At 38.2% G+C, this 18997-nt stretch overlaps 1 protein-coding gene across 3 annotated transcripts in view; it reads right to left on the reverse strand.

Moving 5' to 3' along the window:
• Positions 1-18997, reverse strand: part of itpr3 (inositol 1,4,5-trisphosphate receptor, type 3) — a 252756-nt gene that overhangs the window by 17745 nt on the left and 216014 nt on the right. For all 3 annotated transcript variants that reach the window (XM_048612294.1, XM_048612293.1, XM_048612295.1), the window contains 10 exons: positions 18414-18614; positions 15208-15318; positions 13966-14061; positions 12690-12791; positions 11984-12067; positions 8042-8143; positions 5757-5949; positions 3439-3564; positions 2574-2746; positions 600-764 (listed from right to left, as the gene is read on the reverse strand). In XM_048612294.1, the coding sequence (XP_048468251.1) occupies positions 600-764; positions 2574-2746; positions 3439-3564; positions 5757-5949; positions 8042-8143; positions 11984-12067; positions 12690-12791; positions 13966-14061; positions 15208-15318; positions 18414-18614 (1353 nt within the window). The remainder of the gene's footprint in view (positions 1-599; positions 765-2573; positions 2747-3438; positions 3565-5756; positions 5950-8041; positions 8144-11983; positions 12068-12689; positions 12792-13965; positions 14062-15207; positions 15319-18413; positions 18615-18997) is intronic.

Genomic DNA, 18997 nt, shown 5'->3' on the forward strand with positions numbered 1-18997 from the left:
GTAAACATTGTTGATTATCGTAAAACCCATTTGGTTCATTAATGTCCTTTAGGAAAGGAAATCTGCTGGCCTTACTTGGTCTGGCCAGACCCCAGAAATATGATTGGCTCTTCAACTGCCCTCTGAAATGGCTGACAGAACCAATCAGTTCAAGGGCAAACGTGGATGGGCAAGAAATGCTGGACTTGCCTGCAATTTGTATATCCCATGTGAGAATAAATAAAGATATAGCTACAAGAAAAGATAATGGGAAAAAGTACAATCAAGAGCATACTGCAAATAAATACTAGGGTCAGTAATCTCTCTAGACAGAGAATTTCTCTAGCAGTTTCCATGTTTAGCTCATATGCGACAGTGAAGCACAAGATACAGTTAACGTACAATTACCTAAAAATATAGCATCAGCCTTTAGTTGTAAAAGGGCTGAACATCTTTAATGCTGTTTTATTTCACTTCAAGCAATTTTTTTGGACAGTTACCTTAAACAATGTAGCATAACCAGAGCTCAATACTAAATGAAACAGGAGTTAGGTGAAATGCTTTGATTAAACATTTTAAACATTCTGGATGAAACTGTGATAAATGAAGATCTAACATACCAGGATGCTGTAGAAAAACTCATGCACGAAGAGCCCCAGCACACTTGTCACTATGTATCCAATATGGTAAAGGAATGTCATGTCCATAATCATGGCCTTGTATCCAATGATAAATTTCCCACCATTGCCCACAAAACTAACCAGATACACTATTTTGTTGATGAGCTAAATATAACAAAAGGAAAAGAAAAAAATAATTAATATGAAAATAAAGTACATCAAACGTAATCCAATATTCAGAGTGCATTGCAAAATGAGTAACTACTATTTTTGTTGACTGGAAGTAGTTTACCATTTCTATTGAATGTCTTGGAGATTCACTCTTGAAGGTGATGGTGATCTTACTGTTGAATACTGTAGCTGTTTTCCACTGAATGTGTACTTACTTACAATGCCATATCTTGCAAGTCTGACCCAGATACCCTGGGACCTCTCATAACTCTTAGACACCAGAGATCTCACAGGTTCCTTCATTGTATCAAGGTTTTTCGGCCATGCAGGGATGGTTGCTGGGAGAAAACAAGGCTACCTCCTCCAAACATGGCTGATGCCACTTTTATGAAACTATCGGACTGATGCAGAATGAAGATACAACACTGCTCACACTTCCACCAGGCCCATAGTGGAACATGCCATACACCTGCAATTCACATACCACTGACTTGATTATTGACCTTTTTCCTGGAGTGTTGGGCAACCCTTCTAACTCCGGACACAATACTGACTCAGATTGCAACAAGGGCTTTGGTTGGCTTGATCTGGTGGTCTGACTTTCCGTGGCAGTCCATTGGAAAAGGACGACCCTCCTCTACACGAACCCATTCGCCAGCATTTCCAGGTTCTGGTTCATGAAATGCAGTATGAGCTTTCTGCTCTGTGTCTTAACAGGCAAACACCACAGTATGAGGAGCAGTTCCTGGCTTTCAGAGCATGAAATGGTGTACAGCTGGGCTTTAGGTGTGGCACTAGTGTTGTGTCTACCAGAAGGTCCCAGTATTGGTAAGCATTTCCACCTCTCCTCCTAAGTGATGCCACAAGAAGTGCACTGAAGAACCCTGTCACATAATTAATGAGTGATGAGTGGAAGATCATGCGAGCAAAGTTGCTCTGTGCATGGTGAACCAAGTGCCTTGAATCTTGCTTAACAAGAGAACTTTAATTGCAAATCGAAAAAATCCACTCCAAGTTTATCTACATAACAATAGTCAATATTGCAACATTGCAAATTGTTTTGGCTTACTGTGAGAAATGCACTACGGTATATAAATTCAACCACATTTTCCCTTCTGCTGAGTTACCACTAAATATAATACTCATAGCTCTCAATCTTTTCCTACCAGCCAATATATACAATAATTCAAAACAAACACAGAGAATGCGGATGAAACTCAAGAGAGAGAAACAGTTAATGTTTCAAGTCCAGAATGATGATTCTTCAGAATTCAAATCTTCAGAACTTGCTTTTACACAATAATTCATCTAATTTAGCGCTGGGTTTTTAATCTTCTATAATTTTAGACAGCAGTGACCGATACACGCATATATTAGAATTAGTCAATTTGTCTTTCATGTTGAACAAATCCTTTTAAACCATTAATTAATTCACATTCTGTTTCATATGTTCTCTTGTTGCATATTTGATTATTTGGGTGGATTGTTATTTGTTCACTTAAGGATTTTGGAACTTTGCCAAATTACTTCAGCAAACAAATTGAAAGGCAGAGTCTTTTGTCAATAACAAGTAAATGCCGACATCAATTTTACATGTAATTTCTATGACCACCCATTGCTAAGTGAGACATCTTGTAATGATTTCTTTTTCAGGATTTTCCAGACAATTATCCAGCAATTGCATCAAATAGTAGATTAATCAACTGAATAAAAACTGACTTCATACCTATTTAATTCAAGCATGGAGCCTTTGTTTTGCATAATTCAGCATTCAAGTTTGTTAGTAACCAGCTTTATACTTACATTAAGTGATCCCAGTGTTAACAAAGTGTGGCCAATTCCAATGTAATATATTGATCGAATTATCAATGCTATTAATAATGGTCTGAGGCCATATCTCTTGGAAAGCAGAGAAACTACTGAGAAACATATTACACCCCAAAAAACATATGAGAGAAAAGATGAGTCCAGGGCCCCTGTATGAAGAAAAGTAGAAAACAGGTTGTTACTTTTTTTTTCACTTAATGCATTTTATTATGTAACAGAACATGTTGTAACCTTCTGTTAGGCCACTCAAGTGTGTCTGCTGATTTTGACTGCTGGAATTTGCAATACAATTTTGGCAGCAGTTAAATGCACCTTACGTTGTTGCAGTTCCAAAACAAATTTGGTTATTAAAGCTGTGACCATCTTTTTCACCAGCTTTTAAAACCTGGGCTTGATGTCATTTGTCTTTATCTTATTGCTTTCTCTACTCTTTACAACCTTAATAGCATGCTAAGTTATGGGTCAATATCAAAACAACAGGAGCCTGTGGTTTGGTTTGAAAGAATAGACCATACTGTTCCATAACATTAATAGCATAATTGGACTTTAAATCACTAGCAGTATAATTTTCCATTATTATTAACTGTTATTAGTATTTTTAGGACTTCGACAAGGTACAACACAGGCAATACATATACCACACAAACCCTCATGGCATAATAGCAAATTAAATTTTATAATTTCATTTCTATAATCAGATGGAGAAGTGTTTGGACTTTGACTTAAATTTTGAAAGTCAAAGTTCTTGATTAAATGTTCACCTAATTATTCACCATCATTTATAATCTATCCAGATGATCATTTTCAAACATTCAAATACTTCATTAATCCATGAACCTACCCATTGATGTAGGTTCTGCATAAGGATAGAAGAAGGCAATGACCAGATTGATAAACACAGCCAGGTTGAAGGAGATGCTGCCCCATAGCGACATCCTCCTGGAGAACCAGTACAGCAGTGGCATATCTAACAAAAAAGACAAAGCCAATGCAAGATATAAATAAAATAAAATAAAATAAATAAATAAATACATAAATACATACATAATCAGTGAGAGCACAAAGATGCACCAGTTCAACTGTCTATTTAAATTCAATTTTAATAATTATTGGGATTTTGCTTGCACCTTCTTGAAAACTGAATTCCCACTACACAACTTACAACAGAATTTACAACACCAGAAAATGGAAGCCATTAGTTATGCTCCACATATATCCCCTCCACTCTATTTACTTCATTTGACCCAATCAGCATATCTTTCTTTTCCTATTTCAGTCATGCATATCCCACAAATACAACTGTCTGCCTCATCAGTCCATTCAGTAAAGAAACTTCTCCTCGAGTCTTCTTGGATTTATTAGTGATTACTTTATATTTATACCCTAGTTTCGGACATTACCACAAATTATAACATTATTTTCTACATCTACCCTATCAATCCTTTTCATTATTTAGAAGACTTCTCTACTGAGTACTGTCTCAATGTTCTATTTGTAACAGAAAAGAGCTAGAGTTTGTTAGATTTTCCTTATAATTGCACCCTTTAATTTTGGTGTAGTTATTGTAAATTCTATTGCACCTTTCCAAGGGCTTCTGCATCATTTTTGTAATATCGTGACCAAAATTGTGCACAGTGCTTCAAATGCAATCAATGTAAGGTTCCAGTTTAATTCAAAATAACTTCTCTGTTTTTCAATTACATCATATTTCTAGTGCTCTGTTTGTGCTTTGAGTGGCAGTGTTAAATTACTCCTACTCAAATTCTTTTGTGTCTTTCCCCCCTTTACACTATTATTTTCCAAGTGTAGGTGGCCACTTAATTCCCAAACTGAAAATACACTACTAATATATACACATCTGTGTTGAAAATAATTTTGCAATTTACACTCTCATTCTGCCATAACTTACAATTAAGATGTAAAGTGTTATAATGCATTCTCTATTTATTGGTGGTTTCATTGCTACAAATATGATCCTCTACTTAAAAAAAATACAAATATTTGAACAGTTTAACACATTAGTTTTTTGAAATGAATTGCAAACCAAAAACAAAAATCCTCTTTCTGCGTATTCCTTTAATTGTGACTGAGGTCTTTCATACCTGTGGAAGATGACTAGAATCCAAACTATGCTTCAGCTTTATTTTCAAGAACAGAGCTTGAGTAAACAATAAAGTTTTTATGTTAAAAACTCTACAAAATTATTAATTTGTTATTCTAGAATTTGGAGAGGGCTTGAAATGACAACCATGTGCAGGTTGAATCAAACAAGGGAAACTATTTACTCTCTAACCTCTCCAAACTGGAAATTTATTGTTCAGAAACACCAGTTGTTCAGAAATATTTTCTACAGAATCACCTGGCCCATTAACAGCACTATTTTAACATAGTACTTTGGCACTGGAGATGTAGAAGTTACAGTATTTGGATAAATAAAACAATCTTCATAATTTCTTTCTAAGACTTTATCAGTATTGTTTATTCCACGTAAATATTCATATCCACAGTTTGCACAGTTCACACGCTTTTGGTTAGGCATTCCAATGTCATTCTATTATCCATAAAATTCGAAATTGCAGAAAGGTCTTGATCTCATGCAACCCGAATGGAGATGTTGCTATGAGGGATGCTCCAAAGAGAAAGTATTCTGACAGTATCTGTGATCAAATTATTTTTCCTTAAATTCAAGTTCAATTTCAACATTGCATTCCCAAATTTAATTTCTGTCATTTCACAGAGACAATTTTGATTTAATGGCATTCTCTGCTTGGTTCACACCATTAACCTTTTGTGATTGAATTTTCTATGTGGTTTATTAGTAATACGCTTCAATGTATTAACATGGATTTCTGTACCATCGTAAAATATGTAGATGGGAACTAACATCTATGCCTTAAATGTTGCTTCACAATTACTTAATGTGGAAATTAAATTCATTTGTGAAATTGTCTTTCAAAATTCTAAACTACTAATTTCTAATTTACATGCCCTAGAATTTGGAACCTTTCAATGTGTTCCTTCTGTTCCCAAAACAATTGAAAAGCACAACAGCATAATTCCTCCTTTCGTTTACACATGGTAGATCAGTGCAGTATCTCTAGGCAGCAAATTCTTTGTTTTGACAGTAAAAGCGAAGGAATGCTTTCAAAATGGTCTTACTTCGGAGTTTCTTCTGCCATTTCATCTCATTGTATAAAAAATTGGTCTTTTCAAAGAAGTCACTGACTTTGCTGCCTTGTTCATCTTGTTCCGTGGTGTTGAGTACTCTGTGCTTTGACTCATTTGTTAGGTATTCACAAATGCTTGGCACGGGGAATACAATCTGCTCCATGTTTCGGTCATTCCGAATAATCTAGTGACCAGAACCACAGTAGGAAAATGCAGTTAAACGGACAAAAATTACACAGCCATACAACTGTGTAGACACCAAATTATATTATTTTAAGCATGCCATAAAATAAACCCAAATTAACAACTTTGATAGCTTCCGTTTGCATTTCAAACATTCAAAATACTTACATTATATTGTTCATTTTAACTAGATATATATTGATTTGGTTATTTATATTACCATCAAAAGGCCTCCATTGATTCTAAACTGCTGAAGTCAGTCATTATAAGAACACCATTGTTCTGACAGATCCTTTAGCAGACCTACCAGTTTGTTTTATGATTCCAGCTACTCCACATTATCAATTTTAATTTTTTCTACGGGGCTGCAGATTTCACAAGCTAGTTAATAATAGACATTAGGGAGTGAACACACACCAGATAATGTATACATTAGATGAGTTGTCAATCAGTAACATACATAGGGATTCAGATGGGTTTTGGAGATATCACTTTCTCACTACTTTATATACTCAAACTGTTCCCTTCACTAAGAGAGCAGTAATTAATCTCTGTTAGAGTTGATGTGAAATAATTCTTCAAGAGAAACCTCTAAGAGGTGTGCAGATTTATGAGTTCATAGAATCACACAATACAGAAAAGGCTTTTCTGCCCATCGGGTCTGTACCGCCAAAAATATACTACTATCTACACTAGTCCCATAGCTTTGAATGTTTTGACATTTCAAGTGCTCAACTGAGTACTTTTTAAAGGTTGTGAGGTTTCTGATCTCAATTACCCATCCAGGTAGCACATTCCAGATGCCCACCACCCTCTGGGTAAAAACATTTTTTCACAAATCCCTCCAGCTTTCCTCTGGGTGCTTTGGTTTCCTCCCACAGTCCAAAGATATACAAGTTACGTGGATTGGCCGTGCTAAATTGCCCATAGTGTCCAGGGATGTGCAGGCTAGGTGAATTAGGCATGGGAAATGCGGGGTTACATGAATAGGATAGCGGGGTAGGTCTGGGTGGGATGTTCTCCAGAGGGTCGGTCTGCTCCCAATGGGCTGAATGGCCTGCTTCCATATTGGAGGGATTCCATGATTCCACGAAATCCTGTCTAAATCTCCTGCCTTTCACTTTAAAAGTATGTCTCCTTGTTGTTGACCCTTCAACTACGGGGAACAGCTGCTTTTTATTCACCTGTCCACCCCTTAATCTTATACACCTATGTCAAGATTCCCCCTCAACCTTCTCTGCTCCAAAGAAAACAACCCAAATTTATCCAGTGTCTCTTCATAGCTTAAATGCTCCAACCCAGGCAACATTCTGATGAGTCTCCTTTGTACCCCTCCAGTATAATCGAATCTTTCCTATTGTGTGCTGACCAGAATTGCACACACTACCAAAGTTTTGTATAGCTCCAACGTGATCTCACTGTTCTTATAATCTATGCCACAACTGATGAACTATGTATTATTATAACCAACTATCCATTTGACCAAGAAAAATTCAATAAAAATACAATGAAAGCTCACACTTCTAGATATTAAATCAACCAAACTCCGTGTGAATTTTGAAACTTCACAAAATACTTCATAATTAGTTTTATGCTATCTACAACTAAATAAAATTAACATCCCAGTTGGATCCAGCCTGGGATTGACCATTGTAGACATTGACATTGTAGAATAAAATATACTTTGAGATTATTTTAAACAATAAAATTCAAGGAGGATGGCAGAATTAGGTAATCATTTAATTAAATTGGTTTTTATGTGAATAAGCAAAAACAAAAGTTTGCAATGAGAATTAATTTATCTTTGGTGTTGAAATATATAGCAAACCTCACAGAAATAATGAAATCAGGCAGCTCCACACCTTACCTACCACAATCCAGAAATGATTTTAATGTATAGTGTTCCTTTATGGACCATAATTTTAAAACGCTCTATGCTAAAATCTGTACTTAATATGGTTTGTACTGTTATAAAAATGTTACTTTTCAGATTTCATCTTGGCCACTAATAAAATGCTTATTGGTCTTGGTAGAGTTGCTCAGTTGGAAATCACCATGCTCATAAATTGAACATACAAGTGTTAAAACTCTACCTCGATCTGTGCTGTATGATTTGAATAGTAGGTCAAAGGATCTTCCTCTTCTTGTTGTTCCTGATGACCTGCTTTCAGCATTTGCATGTTGTTCAACATAAGCTAGAAAAATGTATGAAAATCCATTAAATCAACAGACAGGTGACATATTGTTGCTGTTTATCTGACATTCTGAATCAAAGGCTGAAAACTTCCGGCTGTGTCATTTTTCTGCATATGTTATTGCTTCATTTATTCTTTTAATTATTTTTTGGATCAGGACCTGTATAAAAAACTGTGGATATTTTACTTCATTAGAATATGCATCCTACAGGCAAAAAATAAATGGAAATCTTTATGGAGGAAGAGTGTTTCTTAAGCCAAGATGCCATTGTGTAATGATCACTGACATCTGACAGATTCAGTAATACCAACAAATTAAACTTGAATATCATCTGTAACTTAAAAAATTAATATGCAAAGATGCATATTTTATATTGTGTAAGCAAAACTCAGACACAGGGAAACATTAATAATAAAATTGCGAGCTACATTTCTGATGCTGTTATCGTCAGAAAAATAATTCTATGTAAGTTGCAAGTTATTTTGTAGATCAGAATCATATTTCGACCTCAAATATGATTTAGTTTTAATGGGAATTCAATTTGATTGACCTTATGGCCTGGAAACCAGCAATTCTGCAGGTAGGATTTACTTAATCACTGTATAGCTTTTGCTAGCTGTTTGGATTAAATGGTTAGCTAAACTACTAAGAACTTCCTGACAAACTGTGATAATGAATGGGTTGTTCCTTAACTGAATATCATTTCCCTTGTTTCAATGGAATGCTTCACCACCCTACCACAGGTTGGCTAAAATATGAAAACCGACATTGCTGTGAATCATCAACAACAATTTCTACTTTACGGTGCTCATCATAAGCAAATAGAAATACTTGAGATTGTCACACATAACTAAAGCTTGAGATGTTCTGTTATAAAAGACTTAAACTGATCTTTTAAATATAAGTTACTCTCACCTTTTCACGTACTTGAGAACTTAGAGGAACTTTAAGCATCATTCAGCTGGAGATGGCATATTTCAGGTAGCATATTATGCCTGGAATTCCCAAGGTTACACCAATTTGCAATACCCAATCTTTTCTTTCCCAATGTTCCTTATTTCTTTGCATTTCCTTTGAGGCTGCCCACTCTCCCTTTTACAAGGTGTCCTTTAGATCACTCCAGCAGTACTTCCTTTGGTCCAACATTAATTTAGTTTTATTATGCCCTTGTGAAGTGCCTTGGGATGTTTTTTTGGAGAATATTAAATATTTTGTAAAAATGCAATTTGTTTGTATGGTGAGGCTAAGATAGTAAGCATTTGTCAAGGTGGTAACATTCATTTTACAACAGAAAAGTGACTGTGTGCCTGCTTTCCTTATAATGTTAGTAGTAAAATATGAAAACTATCAATCTTCAACTTCCATTATCGGAGTTTATTACCTGACACATTTCATAGACTAAAATAGTTTTAAAAGAACAAAAACTGATCAAAAATGGCTTCAATGATCACCTGACCACAGATTAAGACAAGGTCAGGAAATCAACACTGGAATAAAAAAAGTCATCTGAAAGTCATCTTATCTAAAGACATCAAAGCAATCAAATGTGTTGGGCATCAAGAAACTCACATCTCTTGTTTTATTTTGCATTTGTACATACTGGACATGGAAATGTTGCCTGAAAAAACAGCAGATGGAGTTAATGAAATAAGGATTTCTAACAGCAAAAACTTAAAGTCATCCATTCCCTGTTATCCTTCATTATCTCACAAACAGAGCCTGGTTAGAAAGCAAACCGGAGAATCAAGTATTTATGTAGAACTCAAGATATCTACAAATTTCACCGCTGAAGATACTGGTTATCAATTAAACAAACATGGTATCTGGTTAAAATTTAACTTCTCCAGAATGGTAGGGGTGTTTGAACTGTGTAATCTTTATTTTTCCTGCCAGTCCCAGACACTCTCTCTCTGTTTTTGTGTGAGTTGTGTGTGTGTAAGTCTTAGTAATTTTCTTGAGGTTATTTCACATCAGAAAACTTTGTAATTGGCTGCCTAATTTTAACTAGCACTACATTTTAATTGAAGTGTGATAGCTGTGTTCTGAAAAGAAATTAAAATATTTTTGTGAATGGCTGAGACGGGAGCTGATTCAACCCTCTTAACTTGGTCTAACATCTCTATAATTAAAAGTACAACTTTGTAAGGTATAATTGCCGAGAATCTAATTTTGTTCATAGGTAATTAATTATAATGTTAAATAGGTAATGTTGTAACTAAAACAAGTCAAACACTGTCCAACCCTACCCAACACAAACACACATGGAAAACCATTTCTAATATCCGAGATAGTAGGAACTGCAGATGCTGGAGAATCCGAGACAACAAGGTGCAGGGCTGGATGAACACAGCAGGCCAAGCAGCATCATAGGAGCAGAAAGGCTGACGGTTTCGGGCCTAGACCCTTCTTCAGAAAAGGGGGAGGGGAAGGGGGTTCTGAAATAAATAGGGAGAGAGTGGGAGGCGGATAGAAGATGCATAGAGGAGAGGATAGGTGGAGAGGAAACAAACAGGTCGAAGAGGCGGGGATGGAGCCAGTAAAGGTGAGTGTAGGTGGGGAGTTAGGGAGGGGATAGGTCAGTCCAGGCAGGACGGACAGGTCAAGGGGGCGGGATGAGGTTAGTCGGTAGGAGATGGGGTTGCGGCTTGAGGTGGAAGGAGGGGATAGGTGGGAGGAAGAACAGGTTAGGGAGGCGGGGACGAGCTGGACTGGTTTTGGGATGCGGTAGGGGGAGGGGAGATTTTGAAGCTTGTGAAATCCACATTGATACCATTGGGCTGCAGGATTCCCAAGCGGAATATGAGTTGCTGTTCCTGCAACCTTCGGGTGGCATCGTTGTGGCACTGCAGGAGGCCCAGGATGGACATGTCGTCTGAGGAATGGGAGGGGGAGTTGAAATGGTTCGCGACTGGGAGGTGCAGTTGTTTATTGTGAACCGAGTGTAGGTGTTCTGCAAAGCGGTCCCTGAGCCTCCGCTTGGTTTCCCCGATGTAGAGGAAGCCACACCGGGTACAGCGGATGCAGTATACCACATTGGCAGATGTGCAGGTGAACATCTGCTTGATGTGGAAAGTCTTCTTGGGGCCTGGGATGGGGGTGAGGGGGGAGGTGTAGGGGCAGGTGTAGCACTTCCTGCGGTTGCAGGGAAAAGTGCCGGGTGTGATGGGGCTGGAGGGGAGTGTGTGTGGAGCGGACAAGGGAGTCATGGAGAGAGTGGTCCCTCCGGAGAGCAGATAAGGGTGGGGAGGGAAAGATGTCTTTGGTGGTGGGGTCGGATTGCAGATGGCGGAAGTGTCGGAGGATGATGCGTTGGATCTGGAGGTTGGTGGGGTGGTGCGTGAGGACGAGGGGGATTCTTTTTTGGTTCTAATATCCAATGTATTCTGGGAACCTCCAATTGTACATGGGTTACACAACTAGCCAAAATAAGCATGTAAATAGGACTTAACAAAAAAGACAATCTGCATCTGATATCAGAAGATGCAACTTTTAAACTGGCAACATATTTCACACAAATTTTGCCTTTGGATTGTTTGGCCCTCTCTCCCAGAGAAGGCAGTATCATTAAACAGGTTTAAGAAAGAGTATATAGATCCTTTACAAAGATGGGAATCAATGGTTATTGGGGTAGGTAGAAATGTAGAGTTGAAGCCACAATCAAATCAGCCATGATCTTATTGCACGGTGGAGCATCTTAGATGGGTTGAATGGGAAAGGCCTGCTCCTAATTTGCATGCTTATACATTCTGATTGAACAGTATGAGAAATCTTTAGGGCATGTATTTGGTCAACATTTTTTTTTGCAATGATTTCTGCTCAAGAAATTTCCGTTTTCTCACCATTGAAATGCCTTCATCCACCTCATCTCGTACCCGTTTGACTGGCTTCAATAACTGCTGCAGCTGTTTGTTGTGGCGAGACAACTAAAATAAACAGTAAAAGCTTTAGAAAATCTTTGATCTCACTAGCACAATTATTAATGGTGGGGTAATGGCACTGAGGCATTGCATACGATATTTAAGTGAACAATGAAAACTGTTAGAAGAAGAATCTGACAGTGCAACTCAACTGGAACGGTCTCATGGTCATCAGACTCAAACAAGGCGCTGGTAACACTGTGATCATTTATAAATTCTCCTGCCTGTGTTCAGTAGCAATTTTGGCATGTTCATTTTTATCTGGAATAACTTTTTTTTCCCTTCCCTGTCCCACTTCATTCTTGTAGAATTCACATTTTTGCAGCTACATATTTCACGTAAAGAATTTTGCAAACAATGCAGCCACTTGGATTAATGAATATGTCACTACAAATAGAAGATATTTGTGATTCTGGAAATTTCATAGTCGGTTCTTTATACAGTGAAATCTTTCACTCGTAGCAGCTAGTCTACAATCTCCCATTGGTCCTTAAGGCAGCCTGACCATGGAGTTGTGCTCCACTTGACACCATACAGTCTGTCACTCCTCTGGGCTCCAAGACACATGAAGCAAAGAGAAAAGGAAGTAAACAGCAATTTTCAAAGAACCAAACAGAAACAGTATTACCTGTAAGGCTAATATATAAATGTTGTGTCCCACATCTCTTGGAGAAACTTCTGAATTCTCACATTCTTCTTCTTGTTGGTGGGCCTTATTAATAACGTTAACCTTAAAAAGCATAATTTAGGTGCAAATAATTAAATAGCTATAATAGAAATGTACTTGCGGTCACATCAATGTGTAGAATGATGTGGCTCTTATTTCTTTCATACATTCATTTGTCATGCAATGACACATTGGGATACAGTAAAAGCCAACAGTTTTAGTAGCAATTGGAGTCACAAAGTACATTCCAATAAAAATATAGCTTTAATTGAAGCCACTAGACTGGAGAGTTTGTTTGATTTGAAATGTGTTCTAAAAGTAATAGGATTCCTTTTACTGGGCTAAGTTAGTACGTGTGAATGACTCAAAGTTTTCTGTTTATGAGTTCTTTCATCAGACATACTGTTAGACAAATGAAAAGTTCCACCTATATAGAATTTAGAAAGTGCTTTGAATGCAACAATGTTGATATATTAGCATTCTAGCCTCTGGGACAGAAAGCCATTGCTTCAGTATTTAATCTAGTCTACCACTACAAAGGAGCACTGATTGATTGTTGTATCCTTTGGAGACAACATTAAACTACACCTTATCTGTTTGTTGAAGTGAATCTTAAAGATCTAATGGCACTATACAACATCTAATTTGCTGTTAGCAGGGCGCTGTTTCAGGCAATATTGGCTGTCATATTTGCCCATGTAATGGTGACTACATTTTTTTTCAAATGTACTTAATTTGTTAAGTGTTTTGGATTGCTCTGAACCTGTGAAAAGGTACATAAATACAAGTTCCTTCTTCAGTACCAATGTGGTTTGCATAACAATTTTTTGCAACTATCTATTTTCCTTTGCAAGAGTTGCATTGTAAAGACAACTCTTCAGACAGTCAAATGACAAAACATTGCAGTGTTAGAAAACTGAAATAAACCACAAAACACTGGAAACACTCAGGTAGTCAAGCAACATCCATAGAGATCAAGAGCCTGTCATCACCAGTCAAGTTTCTGATGAAAGGTCATAAACCTGAAATATTAACGCTTATCTTCCTCTCTCCACAGGTGTTACCTGGCTTGCTGTGTGTTTTTGGCGTATTCTGTTGTATTTCATATGTTTAGCTAATGCATTTCAATAATATTCAGGCAGAGTTCAACAGCAAACCCTCACAAAGTGATACACTTGAGTTCGAGATTTATGGCCATAAATCAAATACTTTTTAAACAATTGTTTAATGCTCTCACCAATTCCTGTGGTCTCAAATTGAAGAGGATCCTCTCTGCATTCTCAGTGTCATGTCTACTCTCCATGAGTGCAAGTAATAGCTTTGAAGCATTGTCCTATTGTAAAGATGTTAAATACCATAGCTGAGAAATTAATGTAACTAGTGGTATTTTCAAAAAGAAAAGATAATGAAAACATTTGCACAATCAAAGAATCAAACAATCAAACATCAGGAATCTACTTTTCATTTAGAAAAAGAAGTTCCAATGAATTTATGAGTTATGTTACTATTTCTGAGATTTAGATGTCAATTTTCCTACTCTCAATATACCAATGCATCATAAGAAAGACAAACTTTTAAAGGGTGAAAAGGGTGATAGTTTTTTTGTAACATTCATGATGCGGTTGATGGTGCATTTGCCTGAATTAGAAGTTTGTGTGTTCAGGCCCTAGTCCAGGACTTAAGCACTAAAGTTAAGACTGATACTCCAGTGATGTACTGAGGGAATGCAGCATGTTGGAGATGCTGTCTTTTGAATGAGACAATAAGCTGAGGACCTGTCTGCCCTCTTAGATGGACATAAAAGGTCCAGTGACATTACTGAAAAAGATAGTAAGGACATTATCTCCTGTGACCTGGTCAATATTTATCCCTCACTCAAAATACAAGAAATAAGTTAAAAGGCCATTATCACTCGCTGGGAGCTTGTTGTCCAGAAATTAGCTACCTTGTTTCTAATGTTACAATAGTGACTACCCTTCAATACTATGTCATTGGGTGGTATGTAATGTGCCTGGAGAGATCCAGAGGTCATGAAATGCATTGTATGAATATAACTGTTTTTTATCAATTGACCCCACAGGCATGACTGACGTAAGAATTGTTTAACAAAGATTCCACGGGTAGAAATTGGTAGACATTGTGTTAATTTTTCACGAGAGGTATATAACAGGTCCCATTTTATCCACCACCTAATGTCAAAGATATCTGTAATGGCCTTAGATATTATTTGCTACAATAATTGAGAATCCAGATCATTCACAAATGGGACATAAAACTCTGACTTAAATGAGTTAGGTAAGAACAAATGAATAGCAGTTCTGATTTATGTTCTTATCTGAATTTGACACTTGCATAACTGCCTATTTGCTCATTTTCCACTTGGACCAACATATGTTACAGTGTAATACAATACCATGGATTATATTGAACATATTGGGATGAATCTGTTATCAGTGTTTTGGCTGAGACCTTTCCTTACCTTTAGCAGTAGCACTAGGTCCATTCTGTACTTGCAGAGTGGGCTGATATCATTCAAGATCAGTGCAGTGATAATATCAATGCCATTGCTCTCGTGAGATACAATGCAAGTCTAAACAGTGAAAAATCAAACAAGCTGCTGAAGTACCTCACAGCAATAGGTAGGAAACATATTACGTATTAAAGCTATGCTTTGCTTCTCCTGATTTAAGCAAAAATTTGCAGTTTATATTTTTAAAGACTTTAACATGCACACATTAAACAAAAGTACTCACAGGCTAGCATGATGCATTGTTACTCCAGTCAATTTGATTATGAAACTAATATGGATTGTAGCATTGATTGATAATGACTCTGTCTCTCAGTAATTTCTCATTTTACAAAGATTAAATTTAAACAATCAATTAACAAGCTGCCTAATCAATTACATGTGACCTGAAGTATTAACTGGGCGGGCCAACAGGGATCTGATCCGTTGGTCAGTTCCTCAGGATCTCCCTGACAGAAACAAGAATTCTTCAGGCTCTTTAAATGGTTATTGGCAGGCCAGCCTGAGATTCGGTGTCCTGACAGCAAGAGTTCTGCCCACCAAGAACTGTCAGACAATTAGATGCCAGTGCCTTGAGGTTGGCAGTGCCAAGGGGAGTGGTAGCAACTTCTGGTTATGCACTCATCAGGTGTAAAAGATTACCAAGGGACCTCAGGCCAAAGGTGAGGGAGGGATGGGAATCAGGATGAGTGTCGTGGGAGAAGGGAGGGCCTGGGTTTTCAAGGCAAGGGCAACATGTAGCTTTCAGCACCCCCACTCACAGTTTTGATTGGGCAAAGCATCTGATAGCAAAGAACTCTGAGCTACAATTGAACTGTAGTTACCCTGCAGAACCACAGAATTGTGATTATGGCCATTCGGCCCATCAAACAAGTACCACTACCAAATGCTAATCCCTGCTTTTTCTTCTCCATCCCCTTGCCAACTCTTTCCGTCTGAATAATCCTCTGATGCCCTCTTGAATGCCTCAGTTGAAGCTGCCTCCACCACATTTCCAGGCAGTGCATTCCACACCCAAACTAGCTGCTGAATGGAAAAGATTTTTCTCACAACATTCTTGTTTTTCTTGCACATCACTTTATATCTGTGCCCTCTTGTTGTTGCTGCTATTACAAATGGAAATTTTTCTCTAACTACTCCGTCTAGCCCACTCATGATTTTGAAAACCTCTATCAAATTTCATCTCAACCTTCTCTCTAAGAAGAACAGTCCCAAGTTCTTCAATCTACCCTCATAACTGGTGGATTCAAACTTGTAAATCACTCCTGCACTTTCTCCAATGTGTTAACATCCTTGAAATACTGTGGCATCCAGAACTGTACACAATACTCCAGCTGAGGTCTGACAAATGTCTTTCACAAGTTCAACATCGCCTCCTTAGTTTTGCACTCTATGCCCCTATTAATAAAGCCAAGAACACTGAATGCCTTATTGACTACTCTCTCCCTGTCCTGTCACGTTCAATGTTCTGTGCTCATATACTCAGATCCCTCTGCTCTGCTTTAGAATTGTTCCCCCTCAGGGGTCTCAGGGGCTTATAAACAAGCCTAATTACACCCTATCAGCAGGGGCTGAGTATCACAGATCAACTCCTTCCAAGCTCCAAATTAATCAAATGGGCGAGTGGGGTTATTCCCCCACCAGAAAACTGATGCTAAGCCTCTCCTGAAATTAAGTGGGACCAAGCGCCATGGTTCCTGCCTATATTTAATTCTGTCTCCACAAATACTACCTGACCCACTGAATGCTTCCAGCATTTTTTGTTCTTATATGTTTTCATGTGTATTTCTTATAAGCATTGCTGTTATGGCTAATCTTCCAAAAGTGGCACTCACAATAACGAAACATCCTCATTACAAGTGAATCAATCTCTATCCTGAGTTTTATTAGTACAGTATAAATGAAAAAAAAATCTTGCATCAATGTGCTGGAAATATTCATCATTTGTCTTTGTCTGCTGAATCCAGGTAACTTCCGACATCAACACACAGGCCCAGATTTTCACCATGATGGAAGGTTTCTCTGATGTGGCGGAAATGGCCTGAAGTCACAAATCCCGCCCCAAACATAGAACTTCCCACTTCCACAGGGGCAGGAATGAAATCTGCTTGGGTTTCAAGCATGTGCAGTTCCTGGTGACAACTGGCCATTTAAATAATTGGCTGCCACTTACAACCCAATTTAGTAATCCTGCAGTATGGGACCTGGAGTGTGCAGAGCTGACCAGCTTTGAGTGGGTCAGTTTTTAGCATATATCTTCTAGGTAACCAGCGCATCCTGTCCCAATACACCTTGTCAGGCATCCTTAGGGTTGAAGGAGGTTGTCACGTATCCTTTGGCATTGTTAACTATCAAGTAGACCATGCATAAAAAATACAAAAGTCTATTAGAACTGTCAAATCTGTAGAAGGTCCATCATGTCAACGAAGAGGTATCAGGAAGTGTCAAAACTGTCAAGACCTGTCAAACTGCTTTTTTATGACATTTAGTCACAGACCTTTATGTTTTTGTCCTGCATGAGTGGGTACTTGTGAACCTTAGGTGAGGGGTGGTGGGTAGAAGTAGGCACTAAGTTGGTTTGGTTGGATAGTGTGTCAATAGGGGGGCACAAGAAGCATGAAGACCCATGGGAAATGGACAAAGGAACTTAGGAGGCAAGAGTCAGCATTGGTCAGAATGGATGGGGCATGGCAGTTATGTGGGGGCAGGGAACTGAGGGGTAGTGGGGGTGGGTGCAGGAGGTGAGGATGGGAGGATACATTAAGCTTTAACTTTTGTTTTGGACACAACGATGCAGCCCCAGGGCACTCTTTCCACCCAGGCTGCCTTAGTAATTGGCGGTCTCCTCAGCTCTTCTCAGTCCAGCAGGCCTGGTATGCGATATTACCTGCTATCCCCTCTGGACCCAAAAGGGAGAGTAAGGGTAGGCGTTTTTGGATGTTGGACATGTGGATCTGTGAGTTCTCCTGCTTCTGTGCACCAGACCCAGGTAAGAAACTCAGAGTCCATGTAAGAAAGGGAAGCAGCAATGTAGACACAAAGCAGATTTTTGTTTTGCAGTTTGTGTCACTCTCGATGCACCGATGTATCAAATGGAAACTGCCATTCATGCCTGCACCACATTGCATAGTTCAGTAATGCTAGACATAAATGTGTACCTGGTTTTCAGTGCACGGTCCTTGACAGTACTCCGTTAGCGTCTCCAGCGTCTGTGTAATAAGTAGCACATTATGTTCATTGATGTACAGCCCAAGCAGCCCCAGGCCTCCAGTGGTGCTCCCACACATAATATCCAAGAACTGCAGAGTCTGACAGACTAAGTTGTAATTTGTCTTGTTGTGTTGACAGCGAAGGAAATTCTGTTGAGGAAACGCATAATCAATCAAGAAAAAAGATCACTGCTGATCAATTGCAATGTTTATTTAGATGCTGACCAAGATGTTGTTTAAAGTTCTTAAGTAATTCCTAAAACCAAAATGCTAGTACCAACAGAATAATTTTTAACACTCATGCACGTGCTTATGTGGCAAAACCAGTGACTAAGAATGCAAAATCGGCCTTGACAAATGATTGTGCACTATTAAGAATTAGTACATTATTTGATGTGCCAACTTTTTTCTAGAAATGTTATTGTTACATTTACAGGTGTATGCTCCTGCATTGCAGAAAAGAAATAACAGAATTACGCAGTGTGGAGCTGGAGGAGCACAGCGGGCCAGGCATCATCAGAGGAGCAGGAAAG

Source organism: Rhincodon typus, chromosome 25 (assembly GCF_021869965.1).
Source record: "Rhincodon typus isolate 14 chromosome 25, sRhiTyp1.1, whole genome shotgun sequence".
NCBI classification, from domain to species: domain Eukaryota; kingdom Metazoa; phylum Chordata; class Chondrichthyes; order Orectolobiformes; family Rhincodontidae; genus Rhincodon; species Rhincodon typus.